The 20,242-nt window shown below is 44.4% G+C and overlaps 1 protein-coding gene across 1 annotated transcript in view; it reads left to right on the top strand.

Annotated features, from left to right (window-relative positions):
* Nucleotides 1-20,242, top strand: part of MAP2K5 (mitogen-activated protein kinase kinase 5) — a 166,073-nt gene that overhangs the window by 44,234 nt on the left and 101,597 nt on the right. Inside the window, exons 6-7 of the mRNA XM_077263250.1 lie at nt 11,065-11,132; nt 13,380-13,428. Of these exons, the coding sequence (XP_077119365.1) occupies nt 11,065-11,132; nt 13,380-13,428 (117 nt within the window). The remainder of the gene's footprint in view (nt 1-11,064; nt 11,133-13,379; nt 13,429-20,242) is intronic.

Below are 20,242 nucleotides of genomic sequence, written 5' to 3'. Positions count from 1 at the left end.
AGTTCAAGCTGCCCTGCAGTCCGAGTGTACAACAGTGTCAACCCGTACTATCCGTCGGCATCTGAATGAAAAGGGACTGTATGGTAGGAGACCCAGGAAGACCCCACTTCTTACCCCGAGACATAAAAAAGCCAGGCTGGAGTTTGCCAAAACATACCTGAAAAAGCCTAAAACGTTTTGGAAGAATGTTCTCTGGTCAGATGAGAGAAAAGTAGAGCTTTTTGGGCAAAGGCATCAGCATAGAGTTTACAGGAGAAAAGAGGCATTCAAAGAAAAGAACACGGTCCCTACAGTCAAACATGGCGGAGGTTCTCTGATGTTTTGGGGTTGCTTTGCTGCCTCTGGCACTGGCCTGATTGACCGTGTGCATGGCATTATGAAGTCTGAAGACTACCAACAAATTTAGCAGCATAATGTAGGGCCCAGTGTGAGAAAGCTGGGTCTCCCTCAGAGGTCATGGGTCTTCCAGCAGGACAATGACCCAAAACACACTTCAAAAAGCACTAGAAAATGGTTTGAGAGAAAGCACTGGAGACTTCTAAGGTGGCCAGCAATGAGTCCAGACCTGAATCCCATAGAACACCTGTGGAGAGATCTAAAAATGGCAGTTTGGAGAAGGCACCCTTCATATATCAGGGACCTGGAGCAGTTTGCCAAAGAAGAATGGTCTAAAATTCCAGCAGAGCATTGTAAGAAACTCATTGATGGTTACCGGAAGCGGTTGGTCGCAGTTATTTTGGCTAAAGGTTGTGCAACCAAGTATTAGGCTGAGGGTGCCAATACTTTTGTCTGGACCACTTTTGGAGTTTTGTGTGAAATGATTAATGTTTTGCTTTTTGCTTCATTCTCTTTTGTGTTTTTTCTGTTATTATCTGACAGAATTGCAGGGGTGTCAATACTTTTGGCCACAACTGTGTGTGTGTGTGTGTGTGTGTATATGTATGTATGTGTGTGTGTGTATATATATATATGTGTGTGTGTGTGTGTGTGTGTGTGTGTGTGTGTGTGTGTGTGTGTGTGTGTGTGTGTGTGTGTGTGTGTGTGTATATATATATATATATATATATATATATATATATATATATATATATATAGTACTAGTTGGTCGCCCGATTCTAACGCATTGGGTATTCTAGAATATGCATGCCCACGTAGTATATTGCGCAGCCACGTAGTATATTGCCCAGTGACGTAGTATATTGCCCAGCCACGTAGTATATTGCCCAGTGACGTAGTATATTGCCCAGTGACGTAGTATATTGCCCAGTGACGTAGTATACAGCACAGAGCCACGTAGTATTTTGCACAGCGACGTAGTATACAGCACAGAGCCACGTAGTATATTGCACAGCGACGTAGTATACAGCACAGAGCCACGTAGTATATTGCCCAGTTACGTAATATATTGCCCAGCCACGTAGTATATTGCCCATTTATGTAGTATATTGCCCAGTGACGTAGTATATTGCCCAGTGACGTATATTGCCCAGCCACGTAGTATATTGGCCAGTCACGTAGTATATTGCCCAGCTACGTAGTATATTGCCCAGCCACGTATGTCACAGGTTAAAAAATAAAACATAAACATATACTCACCTTCCGAGTGCAGGCAGCAGCTTCCGGTCCCAGGGTGTGATGACGTCGCGGTCACATGACCGTGACGTCATGGCAGGTCCTTCTCGCGCAGGTGCGCAGGACCTGTGATGACGTCGCGGTCACATGACCGTGACGTCATGGCAGGTCCTTCTCGCGCAGGTGCGCAGGCCCTGTGATGACGTCGCGGTCACATGACCGTGACGTCATGGCAGGTCCTTGTCGCATACCATCCTTAGCACCGGAACCTGCCGCTTGCATGGAGCGGTCACCGGAGCGTCGCGAGGAGCGGGAAAGGCTGCGGAAGGTGAGTATATAATGATTTTTTATTTTTTTTAATTATTTTTAACATTAGATGTTTTTACTATTGACGCTGCATAGACCGCATCAATAGTAAAAACTTGGTCACACAGGGTTAATAGCGGAGGTAACGGAGTGGGTTACCCACGGCATAATGTGGTCCGTTACCGCTGGCATTAACCCTGTGTGAGCCGTGACTGCGGGGAGTATGGAGCGGGCGCCGGGCACTGACTGCAGGGGAGTAGGGAGGGACTAATCGGACTGTGGCCGTCGCTGATTGGTCGCGGCAGCCATGACAGGCAGCTGGCGAGACCAATCAGCGACTTGGATTCCATGACAGACAGAGGCCGCGACCAATGAATATCCGTGACAGAAAGAAAGACAGAAGGACAGACAGAAAGACGGAAGTGACCCTTAGACAACTATATAGTAGATACGCACACACGCTAATATATACACACTGCTCAAAAAAATAAAGGGAACACTTAAACAATAGAATATAACTCCAAGTACATCAAACTTCTGTGAAATCAAACTGTCCACTAAAGAAGCAACACTGACAATCCATTTCACATGCTGTTGTGCAAATGAAATAGACAACAGATGCAGGTGGGGACCACAGACCACATCTCAGTACCAATGCTTTTTGGCTGATGGTTTGGTCATTTTTGAATGTTGGTTGTGCTTTCACACTCGTGGTAGCATGAGACAGACTCTACAACCCACACATGTGGCTCAAGTAGTGCAGCTCCTCCAGGATGGCACATTGTGAGGTTACCAAGATAGAAAGAGTGGACCCACTAGACAGTGACGACGATCCCCTCATGGGCGAGCTGACCAGATAGACCTCCCCCTATACAGGGAGAGTTAGGGGCAGGACCGCGAGGGACTATCGCCACGGAAGTCGGAGGGACCTAGGAGGAAAAAGTGAAGAAGGGACGGAGAGTCAGGACCATGAGGAGTAAACGAGAAACAAAGACTGGTGGGAATGGAAGAGACTAAGGACAGACGGAGTACCACAGGGACTCAGGACTGTAGAAACACAGAGACCGCTGGGAGACAGGGACTACTGGAGCAGAGGGGAGACACAGGAACCATAGAGCGGCTGGGACTGCAGAGGCACAGGGGCTGCAGAGGCGCTGGGATAGCGGGAGCACAGTAACAGAGAAGCGACGGGGGCTGCAGGGACACTAGGAACTGCAGAGTGACAGGGACTGCGGGAACACAGGAACTGCCAGGGCTGTGAGTACCGAGAGGTTCTGCTGAGAGAAAACAGGACATAGAATCAGGGAACAGAAGATGCACAGAACACACGTGCGGCCTGGAGCACTAGGAAGACACAAGTGATCATCAGGCACAGGGGTGAGATACAGAGAGGAAGAAATAGGAATGCAGTGCCTTACTTCCGGGTGAAGAGGGTCCACCAGGACGATAGAGAGGACCGGACAGAAGGAGCCAGCAGAGGTTACAGGTGCGCGCGCACAGAAGAGAACCTGACGTGCGCGCGCGCCCGACGGCCAGCAGAGGTCAGGAGCGAGCACTGGAGAGAGGAAGCTGCAGGAGAGCCGCTCCGGGAACAGGTAAGTATGAGCGGCTGCAGGAGGCGGCAGAGGAGGCGGCGTGACAGTACCCCCATCTTTACCTCCCCTCTTCCTAAGGCTAGAGAGAAATCTGGACAAAATTCGAGGAGCCTGAATATTCTCTCGGGGCTCCCAGGACCTCTCCTCAGGACCAAAACCCTTCCAGTCAACCAAAAACAAAGTTTTTCCCCTGCGTTTTTTCATGGTAAGAATGTCCCTAACTTCAAAGATATCATCAGCAGAAACAGGCGAAGGAGAACAAAGAGGAGAAGCATGAAACTGATTAAACACTGCAGGTTTGAAAAGAGACACATGAAAAGAATTAGAAATACGAAGAGAAGCAGGTAATTTGAGCTTATAAGAAACATCATTAATGCGAGTCAAAACTTGGAAAGGACCGATGTAACGGGGACCCAGTTTATGAGAAGGGATTTTAAGGCAAATAAATTTAGAAGAAACCCAGACCTTATCCCCAGGATGAAATATGGGAGGATCAAGACGCCTTTTATCGGCATGTCTTTTCATCCTAGATTGAGCTAACTCTAGAGCGGACTTAGTCTCCTGCCAGACCCTGGAGAACTCTCTAGACAGAAGATCAGCCGCTGGTACAGCAGAGACAGGAGGAACCGGTAGAGGAAGGCCAGAATGTTGACCAAAGACGATAAAAAATGGAGACTTGCTAGAAGATTCGCTGGGATGTGTTATGATCTGGTGGCCTAGGAGCAGCATGAGACGTACTCTAGAGAAGGTGGTACCTGTACTGACCGCAGACCCTGAACTTAACACCGCAACTAGAAGTAGCCGTGGAATGTACCTATCACTCCCTAGACATCTCTACACAGCCGGAGGACTAATTACCCCTAGAGATAGAAGAGGGAAAACTATCTTGCCTCAGAGAAAATCCCCAAAGGATAGACAGCCCCCCACAAATATTGACTGTGAGAGGAGAGGGAAAAAACCTACACAGACTGAAATCAGAATTTAGCAAAGGAGGCCACTTCTAGCTAAATAGAAAGGATAGGACAGAGTACTATGCGGTCAGTATTAAATCACTAGAAAATATCCACCACAGAAAATACAAAATCTCCACATCTAACTAAAGATATGGAGGGTATATCTGCATCTCCAGAGATACCAGCTTGGCTAAACAAATCCTTATACAGACCAAGCTGGACAAGACAAAAACATGGAAAAGAACTGAACAATAAGGCCCACAGCATGTGGACTGCAAAAATCAAGGCCAGAACTTATCTTTGTTGAAATGAACAGCAAAGCAGGAGAGACCAGGCAGGGATGTGAATCCTCCAGGAACAATGGACAACTGGCACTGACTAAAGGGTCAAGCAAGACTAAATAGCCCAGTCAGAATTGCAAAAAAGTGGACACACCTGATGAATGCTGCGATCCAGAGACAGCAGCGCTACCACTTATAACCACCGGAGGGAGCCCAAGAGCAGAATTCACAACAGGGATGGTTATTGTAGGAGAATTCGGCCCATGGAAGTAAATCCGACCAGTCATTCTGATGGGCATTAGTGAAATGACGGAGATAGGTCATCGAGGTCTGATTTGTACGTTCCACTTGGCCATTGGATTGTGGATGGTAGGCCGAGGAGAAGTCAAGCGAGATATTCATAGACTTGCAGAGGGATCTCCAGAATCGGGCGATGAATTGAACTCCACGATCAGAGACAATATGTTGAGGAAGACCATGAAGACGAAAAACATGATGAACAAAAATCTTTGCCAATTCTGGAGCAGAAGGTAAACCAGAGAGAGCGATGAAATGAGCCATTTTAGAAAAGCGATCCGTGACCACAAAGATAACGGAGCAACCAGAGGAACTAGGCAAGTCCGTAATGAAATCCATAGATAGATGTTGCCATGGAGAAGAAGGCACCGGCAGAGGGTGTAGAAGTCCGGAAGACAATTGTCTGGGAATCTTATTCCTGGCACAGGAAGGACAAGGAAGACAAAACTCCGGACGTCTTTAGACAGGGTAGGCCACCAGTAGTAACGAGAAATCAAACGGAAGGTCTTCTTAAAACCAACATGTCCAGCCAGTTTGGAAGCATGACCCCAAAGTAAGACGCGTCTCCTGTTCCCCTCGGTGACTAATGTTTTACCTGGAGGCAAAGATGAGAAAGAGACCGGGGCGACTGTGATGATTCTGGCAAGATCGATGATGTGCGCAGGCTTCTCCTCAATATCCTCCAAAAGAAACAACCTGGACAGAGCGTCGGCTTTGGAGTTTTTATTGCCAGGCAGAAAACGAAGTTCAAAATCGAACCGGAGGAAGAACAAGGCCCACCTGGCCTGTCGCGGATTCAGTCTTTGCGCTGAACGAATGTAAGCCAGATTCTTGTGATCTGTGTAGATCACAAAGCGATGTAAGGCTCCCTCTAAGAGATATCGCCACTCCTCCAGTGCCAATTTAATGGCCAATAGCTCCTTATCTCCAATGGAATAATTCCTTTCTGGAGGAGAAAAAATCTTGGAAAAAAAACCACAAGGCACAAGGTGACCAGAAGATCTTTGAGAGAGCACAGCTCCGGCTCCTACGGCAGAAGCATCAACTTCAAGGACGAAGGGTTTACTGGCAACTGGACGTTGAAGAATTGGCGCGGAGGCAAAGGCTTGCTTGAGAGATTGGAAAGCCTCTTCGGACTCAGAGGACCAAAGGTGAGGGTTGGCACCCTTACGAATCATGGAGGGGATGGGAGCCGATAAGGAGGAGAAGTGAGGGATAAACTGTCGATAATAGTTGGCAAATCCGAGAAAGATCTGAATAGCCTTAACTCCATGAGGACGAGACCAGTTTAGCACAGGGCAAACCTTTTCTGGATCCATATGCAGACCGGCATCGGAAATTATGAAACCCAGGAACAGTAGAGATGGCTGCTCGAAGACGCGCTTCTCAAGTTTTGCATAAAGACGATTCTCTCTCAGACGCAGAAGTGCTTGCCGAACATCCCTCCTGTGGGCAGACAGATCTGGTGAAAACACGAGAATATCGTCCAGGTACACTACTACACAGGTGTAAAGGAGATCCCGAAAAACGTCATTCACCAACTCCTGGAAGACTGCGGGAGCGTTGCATAAGCCGAAGGGCATAACCAAATATTCGTAATGACCATCCCTGGTGTTGAACGCAGTCTTCCACTCGTCTACAGAGCGAATACAGACCAAATTATAGGCCCCTCGAAGATCTAGTTTGGTGAAAATTCGCACCCCAAGCAAACGATCAAAAAGTTCAGGAATTAAAGGAAGTGGGTACTTGTTTTTGATCATGATGGAACTGAGGCCCCGGTGGTCAATGCATGGACGAAGGGAACCATCCTTCTTCTTAACAAAAATCTGGCCAGATTCTCCTGGATGTACTCGGTCATGGCTTGAGTCTCAGTAGGCGACAGAGGATAAATACGACCTCTAGGGGGAGCAGAACCAGGAACCAAATCAATCGGACAGTCGTAAGGGCGATGCGCTGGTAGGGTCTCTGCCTCCTTTTTATTAAACACATCCGAAAAAGAGCGATAAGCCGATGGAAGATCCACAGATTCCGGAGTGGAACGAGAGACACCAGTAGGCTTGATGGTGAGCAGGCACCTATTCTGACAAGACTGTCCGCAACGTAAATGTCACCTGTACGCCAGTCCAGGGTGGGCTCGTGATTTCTTAGCCAAGGAAGGCCCAGAAGAAAAGAATGAGACAACGAGGGCAAGACAAAAATAAACAATTTCTCACGGTGTTGAGCTCCAATCTGAAGTTCAACCTCCTCCGTAACCAAGTTGATGGTCTCCCGCAAAAGCTGACCATCGACAGAAGCTATATGTCTAGGAGTCTCCAAAGGTCTAACAGGTATCCCTAGTCTGTTTACTACTTCAAGTTGAACAAAGTTTCCTGCAGCTCCAGAATCAACATAAGCGTCAAGAGAAAAACGACGGGAACCCAAATGTAAAAAAACGGACAGAATCAGAGGAAGAGAGGATTCATCATTACCTAGGGAGACCTCTCTTACCTGCCCTAGGCGGAGGCGTTTCCCAGCTTCAGAGGACAGGAACGTAGAAGATGAGAGGTACTGACACAATAAAAACAAAGACCCTGTGCGAGTCTTTCCTTGCGGCGTTGCTTGGCAGACTTGAGGCGATCAACCTGCATGGGTTCAGGCGACGGTGTGGAAGCAGCCGGAGCGGAAGAGGAAAAAGAAGACCCTCAAGTAGGAGTAGGCAGACGAGAAGGTCTCCTGTCTCTGACGACCTCGCAAGAGCGCTCTTGAAAACGCAAATCTATGCGTATAGCCAAAGATATTAGATCATCCAGAGGGGTGGGAGTATCTCAACCCGCCAACTCATCCTTGATCCGAGAGGACAACCCACGCCAGAACGCACCAACCAACGCCTCGTTGTTCCAACCTAGATCTGAGGACAGCGTCCGGAAACGGATGGCATACTGGGCTACGGAAGAGTACCCTGGTGAAGGTTGAAGAGGGACTCTGTGGTTGAGACCAGACGACCAGGTTCATCAAATACCTTGCGAAAAGTATCCAAAAAAGGGGCGAGTTGAGTAACCTTTGGATCGTCTCGTTCCCAGAGGGGATTGACCCACGCCAGAGCCTCGCATTCCAAATGGGAAACAACAAAAGCTACCTTAGCTCGGTCGGTGGGATAGAGAAGCGGAGATAATTCAAAATGCAGTAGACATTGATTAAGAAATCCGCGGCATAATTTTGGATGCCCCCCATACCGAGGAGGCCTAGCCAAACGGGGCGAAGGTTGGGGAGCGGAGGCCTGAACTGGAACAGTGGCAGTATTTTGGAGAGAAATAAGCCGATCGTCTACTGAGGCCATAAAATTCAAAATATGAGACTGAGTGTCTCATTGTTGACCTCATTTTTTTTTTTTGTGTGTGTGACACACATCAATTCGAGCTGTGGCAAGAAGGTTTGCTGTATCTGTCAGCATAGTGTCCAGAGGCTGGAGGCGCTACCAGTAGACAGGCCAGTACACCAGGAGACATGGAGGGGGCCATAGGAGGGCAACAACCCAGCAACAGGACCGCTACCTCAGCCTTTGGGCAAGGAAGAACAGCAGGAGCATTGCCAGAGCCCTGCAAAATGACCTCCAGCAGGCCACAAGTGTGCATGTGTCTGCACAAACGGTTAGAAACCGAGTCCATGAGGCTGGTCTGAGTGCCCGACGTCCACAGATGGGGGTTGTCCTCACAGCCCAACACCGTGCAGGACGCTTGGCATTTGCCACAGAACACCAGGATTGGCAAATTCGCCACTGGCGCCCTGTTCTCTTCACAGATGAAAGGTTCCCCCTGAGCACATGTGACAGAGTCTGGAGACGCTTTGGAGAGTGATCTGCTGCCTGCCACATCCTTCAGCATGACCGGTTTGGCAGTGGGTCAGTAATGGTGTGGGGTGGCATTTCTTTGGAGGGCTGCACAGCCCTTCATGTTCTCACCAGAGTTAGCCTGACTGCCATTAGGTACCGAGATGAGATCCTCAGACCCCTTGTGAGACCATATGCTGGTGCGGTTGGCCCTGGGTTCCTCCTAATGCAGGACAATGTCAAACCTCATGTGGCTGAAGTGTCAGCAGTTCCTGCAAGATGAAGGCATTGAAGCTATGGACTGGCCCGCCCGTTCCCCAGACCTGCATCCGATTGAACACATTTGGGACATCTGGGACATGTCTCGCACCATCCACCAACGTCACGTTGCACCACAGACTGTCCAGGATTTGGCAGATGCTTTAGTCCAAGTCTGGAAGGAGATCCCTCAGGAGACCATCCGCTGCCTCATCAGAAGTGTGCCCAGGCATTGTAGGGAGTTCATACAGGCACATGGAGGCCACACACACTACTGAGCATCATTTCCTTGTCTTGAAGCATTTCCACTGAAGTTGGATCAGCCTGTAACTTCATTTTCCACTTCGATTTTGAGCATCATTCCAACTCCAGACCTCCGTGGGATATTAGTTTATTTATTTTGATCATTATATATATATATATATATATATATATATATATATATATATATATATATATATATATATATATATTTATTAGTACATCACATGTGTGTACATAGCATAATGTATAATGTAGTGCAGCGGTAGCACGCTTAGGTAGTGATGAGGCAGTTGCCCAGCAATGCTCTAAACAAAAGTCTCTTTAATGTGTTTACTTGTTTACTTCACATCATTAATGTCCAACTCACAAAAACATCACACGATATCCTCCGGATCGCAGCCGATAAACACACCAGTCCTCTTCCAAGACCTGTTACCGTGGGCGACTGCACCGCTGTGGGTGCCAGACCCCTCAGCTCCCTTGGCTGTTTGGCTCAGCTTGCCTGTTTGGCTCAGCTTGCCTGTGTTGCCTCACACAGGTGGAGCTCTGCACTCTAGCAAACACCAAACTGACTCTGGCTCTGACACACCCAAGCCCTATACTGCAGGGTTTTTTAACTAGCAACCTGTGGCCTTCAGCCACATGAAAAATCTGGCCAGGAATGAAACGAACTGCACGACTATCATTTTGTAGTTCGTTTCAAAATACAAAAGCCAAGCAGGTTTTCTTAAATCTGCCCTGGACAAATAGCTTGTCCAGGACTAACACTTTTTATTTTGCATTGGAATCACAGCAACGCCTGTGACTGCAATGCACTCTCATGGCCTCAATATGCCTACGTGCGCATCCTAGGGGGAACATACAGCAACCCGTACATGTGACACCAGTCACTGCCTCACAATAATTAATGTAGACCGCACACCAACCAGATAAAATATGATCTAGGTCTTGTCAGACCTGATAAAGGTGCATGCCTTGAACCAAAATTTGCTACATGGGCTAATAAAGTCCACTTATGTTTCACTTTTTCTTTTTTTGTGTGCTGCCTTCATTTTGGCTGTCTGTCTATCATGTGTGATACATTATTTCCTCGTCAGTCCAATAATAATCTCTATTATCTTAATAAATAGAGAATGTGGCCATACATGTTGCTTTAATAAGTGACTGATTTATGATTTTGGTTTGTATTTAATTTCTATGATGATTTTTTTTCTTTCTTTTTCATTTGTTTTTCCTTTTTTCTTGGAAATTAGCCAAATATTTTATTTTTTTACCGTTCCCAGCGGCAGGAGAATCCAGACAATCCCTATAAAGTGTGCTGAAACGATACCTATGTGGGACTGTGTCCCACGCTCCTGCGTTTTCTGTTGCAGGCGCGCTCAGGTATCCAGCAGAGCCCTGCAAGCTTTGCATATTTTTAATCACAGTTTGATTCATTTTTGAAATCACCAGCGCTTATTGTGGCGGCGAGAACAATATTTTAAAGTGCTGTTTTATTAATGTAAGCAAGCCTTGCCAGTAATCACATTAATTTGCGAATGATGTTATTGTGTTGTGTAAATTTTAAAGGCTTTTCCTAGCCGTTGTAGATTTTACAGTGATATGGTCAAATATATGAAAATCAAGCACATGGTTTGTTTCCATCATGCCAGTAGCTCAGATGAACCAAATAATCTTTTTCTGCGCATGAATATGATAAGTACATAGATGCCTTCTATTATCCCTAATTACAGGTGAACACCCGAGCAGGATCATCCAGCAACTGCAGCCCCTCGGTGTCGGACAGCTTACCCAGCAATAGGTAAGTGCATTCTTGCACATTAAAGCGTGCACGTTGCTGTTCGGTGTCAGTCAGGCCCCCCTATAAAAGCATTACCCCAGGGCTGTGTTCAGGAAAATGGCAGTAAGCGCTACTTGGATGTGTTTCTCTAAACTGTCGAGGAGCAACTTAACGGCTGAGGCAGTGAATGGAAAATAATGGAAGTAATCCACGGATGGCTAATAAGGGGACTGAAGCACGACCTATTACATGTGTACATTCATCAGGGTCCTAACCCTATATTACTCACTGCTCAGGGCTCTGGAGATTTGTCATATGACTATTATGTCAACCGACTATAGAAAACATTTAAAGGGACTGTCCATATTGTCTGTATTCCATACCTGCACAGATACAAGTTACACACGTGACAATGAGGACAAGTGTGCACTCTACATGAAGGAACCTGAAAACCCATCTCTTCAAGAAAGCCTACAGCCTGCAATAACCATTCTGCCGCCTCGCCATCGCCAGAGCAGCCGCCTCTCCATCGCCAGAGCTGCTGCACCTCTGACCTTCTGTCTCTTCCCCACTATCCCATAGAATGTAAGTCCGCAAGGACAGGGTCCTCTCCCCTTTGTACCAGTCAGTCACTGTAAACTTGTTTACTGTAAATGATATTTATAACCCTGTATGTAACCCCTTTCTCATGTACAGCACCATGGAATTAATGGTGCTATATAAATAAATAATAATAATAATAATAATAATAATAAAAAGGAACCCGGCTATGTGAGAAAACAGATCCGCATCAAGATATGGCTCCATAGTTGTCTATGGCCACCATGTAGCTAATCTTTACTCCACAAATCTGTTCAATTAACTTTCTCAATGTAATTGTTCCCCCAAATGTAACTAGAACCAATTAGTAGTATATCTAGATGCAATTAGCATCCAAGAATGACGAAAAGTTGGCGTGCCGACTACTGCCATAAATGCGTGCCGCTGCTGGTGTCTCTGTACACAGGGATGTGGAGTCGGTAAGCCAAACCTCCGACTCAGACTCCTCAATTTCCATGACACCGACTCTGACTCCGACTCCACCAAAATGGGCTCCGACTCCACGACTCCAACTCCTACCCCACAGTCCTGTCTGTACAGTGCAATGCCGGTTAGCGGAAAATATCTCCGAGGATTCAACACACGTTTTTTCTGTATGATTCTGCATTAAGCTTGAAGGGGAAAACTTTGTGTTCAGAGGCATATTAAGGTACAGGCTGGCCCCATAATGTGCAATGGGTGTTGTGTTACAGCTCAGAAGTTATAATTAGTACACCCGTGTCCATGAGACCTAGTAGGACATTGGAGGAAGCTGAACTTTTTAGGGGTTCAGAAAGGACCTTTACGGAAGCACAGTTTTTACAACATGGATTGTACAGTTGTTGTATGCTGACAACAGTCCATCTCTGAAATAAACAAAAAGTACAGGGGCTCGAGTACATGGCGGGGCCACAAATTTAAGTACACCTTGTTCCCCATCTATCTCTGCCCTTGTTTGGCTCCATGAAGCCAGCGCTGCCAATCAAAGAAGCTGTGTGGGTATGGAGTGAAAAGAAGCAGGTGGGAAGATGTAGTAAAATGTTTGGCCGTACCAGGGGTGCACCGAGCGCTTGACGTTCAACAGATTCCCTTTAAGATCATGTTTGAAGCCTAAAATTGAGGCATAAGTCAAGAGGATCTTTTGACTTTTGAGAAATAATACCAAACCTGTGCAATATACTCTCCGCTCTCTGTATACCAGTGTATATAATAGTGTATCTACTATGCTATTAAATACGCCAAAAACGTATTGGTGCCACAAGGACAGACAGAGGCTCACTAGAGTGTAAATGAACCCTAATGGATGTGACTGTCTGCAGGAATTGTCCTTACTGGTAGTGACAGATGTGATATTTCACAGCACCATTATTATTAGGAAACAGATATCTACTATAGGATCTGCAATAGCAGGCGAAACCACGCCGTAAAGTTTTTTGTTTTGTTTTTTTAAACCGTAGTCCTATGCTGCAAGCAAGAGGCGGATTATAAAACATCTGGATTATATGTCCAGATTGGTTCAACTACATAAACAGATCAGTAGAGTAAAATTACATTTTTCTTATTAGGTGAACATTCATTTTTTTTCTTATAAAGCATTTTTTTCTTAATTGCTATATTCTAAAGACATGGCAATGATGTTACACTTATATACAGTGTGTGACTAACAAGGTGTGTGGTCTTCTCTTACAGCCTTAAAACTTCTTCTGCGGAGCTTAAGAAAATTTTGGCCAATGGACAGGTACAGTACATTTTCTCTAATCCTGGATCAGTGGAGCCTGATGTATGTAGTCTGGGTTATCAGATGGTTTTACAAATGTGTATAAGAAATATCTAATTGTAGAAAATCTCCCGGGTTGACCATGTAATACCAACAATGATTGGGTGCAACAGACGGGTAATCATTGATACTCTGCTGCTCTTTATTCCAGCCAGACTAGGGGTTATCTGTTCACTGTCCATGATATCTATATATTCCCATAGGGCCAATAGAAAGGGGTTGTCTTAGGGTGGGGATGGGGTGAGCCACCAAAACTGTGATACTAGAAGTTTGTTTTTTTTGTACTTAAATTAATTGGCTCTTTGCTTATTTCTGCACAATTTTCTAGATTATCATTTTTTTCAGATTATCAGATGCATAGTTAAGGAATCCTCACTGTATTTGCTATAAGGTTTATCCTAGCACTGCATGATATAGCTGGAATTCTTCCATAGGTGCACGCTGATATCAGCAATATTATATTTATATGGCAGCGTGGAAAAATATGCTGTAAAGTAAGAATGCTATAAAAAATGTGGTTTCTTTTGGTTTTAATTCTCAAAATTCAAAATGAATGAACAAAAAGAAATCTGTATCCAGTCAATATTTAGTGTGACCGGCCTTTTGCTTTTAAAACAGCATCAATTCTTCTAGGTACACTTGCACAAAGTTTTTGGAAAAACTTGTCAGGGAGGTTGTTCCAAACATCTTGGAGAACTAACCACAGATCTGTGGATGTCGCTTGTACAAATCTTTCTGTCTCTTCATGTAGTTACAGACAGACATGATGATGAGATCAGGGCTCTATGGGATTCGTATCATCTCTTCCCAGGACTCCTTGTTCTTCTTTACTCTGAAAATTGTTCTGAGTGACATTGGTTGTGTGTTTGGGGTCATTATCCTTCTACAGAATACATTTGTAGCCAGTCAGATGCCTCCCTGAGGGTACTTTCATGATGGATTAGTGTATGCCAGTATTTCTCAACATTGAGGAATATGACGTAGCAGTACATAATTGTTGGGGTGCACGCGGGGCTCAGGAGCTGCGCTCTCTTCTCACACAGTATATGCTGGCACCATTATATAGCCGTCACCCGTGACTGACATTAGCAAGCAGAGCTGAGCTTCAGTCGCTGCTTTTAACAGTTTAAATGCCTCTGGCAGCAGCATTTATTAAATGGTGTGGTTCCCTGTGTGCGCATGCAATGGCTCACATCAGCCCCCTGCAATACCACCCACGTATAATCCTCAAATCAAATTGCCAAAATTGGTTTTGGTCAAAATTGCTCCCGAAAAAAAGGAATTCAAAACGATGAAGGCATCATATCTGCATGAAAATCATATCAGTAAAATCATACTGATCCGGACAATTCCATTACTCAATCATTTTTACAAAAGACTGAATGCTGTAAAAACAAAACCTCAAAAAACCTTGGTGGAATTACATTATTTATTTTTTATTTTTTTCCCATGTTTCATTGCATGACGGAATGAATGGTGTCGCCCGATCTTTGATGGGCTATATGCATGAATTTTGGAGTATAAATCATTTTTTTCAATTGGGTTTCATTAAAAAAAATGGCAAAGTTTGCCTTCTATAACCGCTGTGTTGCACTGTCTTTTGCTGGCTGCAGAATTAGTTAACTGAGAATCTATCAGTAAGCAGGTTCTGATGGGAGAGATTGTATCTCTTATCTGTCTTTTTCTGAGCTCTTCTGTGCTAATCTATGATCACAGACCACATCAAAGTTAAGCTGAATAATCTGGTCATAATTCATTGGAGAGGAGCTCAGAAAAAGACAGATAAGTTACAAACTCTGCTGGCTGCTGAGTGAGTTAACTGAGAATCCGTCGGGAAGGTGGTTCTGATGAAGTGTTTGAAACTCTTTTATCTGTCTTTTTCTGAGCTCCACTTCATGGGATTATGACCAGAAAGTTCAGCTCCGCTTTGATGTGGTCTGAGGTCATAAATCAGCACAGAGGAAATCAGAAAAAAAATCAGATAACCATTACAAACTCTCCTGTCAGAGCCAGCTTACCGATGCATTCTCAGTTAACTCATTCCACAGCCAGAAAAGTGCAGGGAAGCGAAGAACATGTGAAAAACAAACAAACACACAAGCAGTGCAAAATTCTTAATGCACCCCAATGGCAAAAGTGATTATTGGCCCTAAATACATGCACATAAGTAGAAATTAAAATAGTCCCTAAAGAGTTCCATGTCCTTTAAACCGTTCCCTAATGTTTTCTGTAGAATGGGGCGCTTCATTTAGGATAAGCGTCATCATATAACCTGGCTGATTGGCTCTATGTTCATAGATGGTATTGCTTCGATTTGAGGACATAGCCTGAATCCCTCATCGAGGTTTCGCCTCATTCTCACTGGGTAGAAATAATCTGCCACTTTAACAGCTCATTTATCAGAATTATTTCACAGCGTCATGTTCACTTCTACTTTCTCCTCTGCTGAAGTCAGGACTTGGCTCTTCTTATGTGTTGTGTAGCAAGAACTGGTCCAAGTCTACTGCCCGCGTAGTAGGCACGTGGGACTTGTGCATTTGATAAGCAGCAGGCTCCCCCTCGCTGCTCTGGGGAGGCAGCTGCCCGATGCTATCAAGCCTACCTATTAGGATCAATTGGCCAAGACATCTGTGTCACAGCAAATAAAAGGGTCTTATTGATTTCCTAACTGCTGCTCACTTTCCTTCCTTGTTCAGACGCTTGAAATCTTAATTATCTCAGCGTCTTCCCTGCGTGACCCTCTCCAAGACTCATCGGCATTTCATGAATCAAGTCGTCATAGTTGAACATGTCAAGAAGACAATTAAGCAGCCCTTCCTCTGTGTCCTCCATTCACCCCCACCTAGTAAACACACACACATCTATCACACACTCTTCATTTACTCACTCTGGCCACTAACCCCACCATGCGGAAACCTCTTCATTGCATAGAATCGGGCCGCTCACACTTATCTTGCTACTAATATAAAAGAGAACACTATGGGAGCGATCAACCTCGGTGTGGTCAGGAAAAAAAGGCATCATCTGACCTGGATTTATGCCCAACGTGCTGTGATGCCGAGGCTTCCAGCAGTTACAGGGTTATTACAACTCATTATTAATCATTAATAGAAAACGAAAAGCCATTCCTCAAGTTAATCAGATATTGACAGGCCAGGAATAGTGGTGCATTGATACAGGTTATATGGTATAAATATTTATTTCATTCCTGTCACTCCGGGTGAATGCGGGTATTGATCACTTATTGATATTGTCAGCACATGATAGGAAGCATTGTTGCCGCAACTGGGAAGGTGCTTTTTTGTCTTCATCAGAAATATACCAGTCCTGTGGTCAGGGATTCTTAGGGAATGTGTACACAGCGGCTTTTCCAGGTGGGTTCCTCCTGAAAAGCAGTAAAAAAATAAATAAAAACTGTGCACAGCTTCATCTTTTGTCACCTATTTAACCGCTTCAGGCATCGAAAGCTGTATAGCGGCTGAAAGGAGTGACTTGTCCGTTCTTCTGGGGGAAAAAAAAAAAGATGTCTAGGTAAAGCACCGCCAGTGTTTTCCTGAAGTGTCTTCCTACAGCAAAAACTAAGTGGGTATGATGACGTCTAAAAGATGCTGTGTATATATACAAATTGACCCGGACTCATCAAAGCTTTTACAGCAGAAAACTTGTGTAAAAAGCTTTGAAAAGTCGCTAAGATTTTGTGCAATTTGGAGTTACGCAAAGAAATAGCGACTTTTGGTGTTTACATGCCAGTTTCATGTACCGGGGAATCGGGAGCATTTGACTCAAGAATGTCTCAAGTGAGGTACCACAGGGTTCTGTCCTGGGCCCTGTATTGTTCAACATCTTTATCAATGATTTAGATGAAGAAATTGAGGGTACACTGATTAAATTTGCTGATGACACAAAGCTAGGAGGGATAGCTAACAGTAGAGAAGAGATAGAGAGGATTCAAAAAGATATAAATAAACTGGAGCAGTGGGCAGCAACTAACAGAATGGTTTTTTACAAGGAAAAATGCAAAGTATGCATCTGTGCAATAAAAATGAAAAAAAGCATATACAGAATGGGAGGAATAGGGCTAGGCAACAGCACATGGAAAAAAGAAATTTTAGCAACAAAAAAGGATAAACACACCGGCGCTCCCAAAAAGATAAACTAAAAAGCTGCAGGTGCCTAGACAGCTACTGTGCTGGCTCTGTCATGAAAAAGGGAACAAAATACATAGATAAGGACACCGCGCTAACTAAATGAGACAGTACAACTGTATAAAATGAACGTCTGGCTAGACAAAATGTGTACCAAACTGAAAAAGACGTGCGGCACACTGGAAATGAAAATGAAACTTATGTCCACACTGCAGTGGACAATAATCAAAGCAATAATACCACAGACAAAACCAATGTAAGTGCCTGGTGAGGGCACAATAAACCATGAAAGTGTGTGTATAATAGAGGAATGCACACTTACTGGATGATGGTGTTGTTGCTGTGTAAAATGCTGGCGGTTATTCAGCAAGGGCTGTCAGCGTTCTCTTAGATATTAGAACAGAGCCACCAGCGGTTCAGGTGTCTGACGGTGAAGTGTCCAAAACAGCAGCGCCGGGCGGCACAAACACCTGAAAGTGTGGGGAGCGTCCTCCCTGGTGAATGTACGCCGCGCGCGCCTGGAACACCAGTTTGGTACACATTTTGTCTAGCCAGACGTTCATTTTATACAGTTGTACTGTCTCATTTAGTTAGCGCGGTGTCCTTATCTATGTACATGGAAAAAAGACTTGGGTATACTAATAGATCACAGACTGAACATGAGTCAACAGTGTGATGCAGCAGCAAAAAAGGCAAATACAATTCTGGGATGTATTAACAGAAGCACACAGTGTAGATCACGCAAAGTCATTATTGCCCTCTACTCCTCTTTGGTCAGACCTCATCTGGAATACTGTGTCCAGTTTTTGGCACCACATTTTAAAAAAAGAGATCAACAAACTGGAGCAAGTTCAGAGAAGAGCGACCAGAATGGTGATCGGTCTGCAAACCATGTCCTATGAGGAACGGTTACAGGATTTGGGAATGTTTAGCTTGCAAAAAAGAAGACTGAGAGGAGACTTAATAGCTGTCTACAAATATCACAAGGGCTGTCACATTGTAGAAGGATCATCTTTATTTTCAGTTGCACAAGGAAAGACTAGTAGCAATGGGATGAAACTGAATGGGAGAAGACACAGATTAGATATTAGAAAAAAACTTTTTGACAGTGAGGGTGATCAATGAGTGGAACAGGCTGCCACCAGAGGTGGTGAGTTCTCCTTCCATGGAAGTCTTCAAACAGAGGTTGGAAAGACATCTGTCTGGGATGATTTAGTGAATCCTGCATTGAGCAGGGGTTGGACCAGATGACCCAGGAGGTCCCTTCCAACTCTACCATTCTATGATTCTATGACTCTAATACACACCCTCATCAATACCAGTGTGAAAATCACTGGTCTTTATGATTCGGGGTCTTAGCGTTAGCCAGGAATTATTTTGATATATTCTTTAGGGAAGATTCAGATGACTACAACTCTGACGAGGATCACAACATGGTCACCGCTTTACTTTAACCAAGCATGCTATTTATGTCTTGGAAATTGGAATAGACCCACAGACGGAAGATCATATGTGCAGAAGCAAAAATACCAACACCCCGAACAGTCTCACCGAAATCCCTATCAGCCACTTGTATCTACTTCAGCTTCAATTTAAGGTTTCACGGTCTATTAATTCCAGTGATAAAATATTCAACAGGAACGGCGGTGCAGTAAATTGTGTTCATATACTGCAGACATAACACTTTATATAAAGGTATCATGGGGTAAATGAAAAGCGCTGCTTGTGCGTAGATTGTACAAATGAATTTAGTTTGCTTTTAGATCTGTTTTCTTGCAGTCTTGTGTTTCTGTTCTGTAGGGTTTAGATATACAGTATTTATTTCTTCACATTATTGGCTGATATTCTTTAATATAGAGGGCTTGTAGTTTAGGCTTAATTGATGCTCCTGATGTCAGCGAAGATCTGAAGATGCTGATGGAGTATATGATGTGACGTCACGGTAAACCTCTCAAGCTACTTGTTACTCGCTGTTCTTCCAGTGGAATAAAAACTGACCTCTATTTCTTTGTGCCATTGCTCAGGGTCTAAGTTAAGTTTGGTGGAGGACACAACTCCCCTATATGTAGGGATCTACCATAACATACCAAAACTTATACACATTGCATGGAAAAAAAATATGTATACCAAGGTGATCACCAGAAAAAAATATTTATTTAACATAATCACATGTGATAAACCACAAACAAAGATTTAAAACATTTAAAAGGCCAAACGTGGCCATAATACAAAGACACAGATGCAGTCTATTATGAGACTAGGGTCCACCCCTAACTGTCCAAAATATGGGATCTCTCGATTTTACTGAACTATCAATGTCAAAATGCAAATAATTATTTAAAAATAGGTAATAATATCCCGTTATCTACTCCTCAATGTATACAAATATCCACAATGTACTTATAGAATGTAGTACAATATGCAGAAGCAAAATGTGCAGTAAGCAAAAGATACCATACTGGAAATGTCACGACTTATCGGGAGTCCTGGAACCAGGGACTCCTTCTTTGTCTGTAATGTTAGGGGCATGTTTACACTGGTAGATAATTGGGAACATGCGCTCTTGTGATTGTCCACTCACTGATTGTTGACTTGTCTAAATCTGCCATAAGTATCCAATTTCCCTGCAG

The sequence above is a fragment of the Ranitomeya variabilis genome, chromosome 5, assembly GCF_051348905.1.
Source record: "Ranitomeya variabilis isolate aRanVar5 chromosome 5, aRanVar5.hap1, whole genome shotgun sequence".
Lineage (NCBI taxonomy): Eukaryota > Metazoa > Chordata > Amphibia > Anura > Dendrobatidae > Ranitomeya > Ranitomeya variabilis.
The sequence above is the reverse complement of the archived record's forward strand: the minus strand, read 5'-3'. Positions and strand labels throughout refer to the sequence as shown.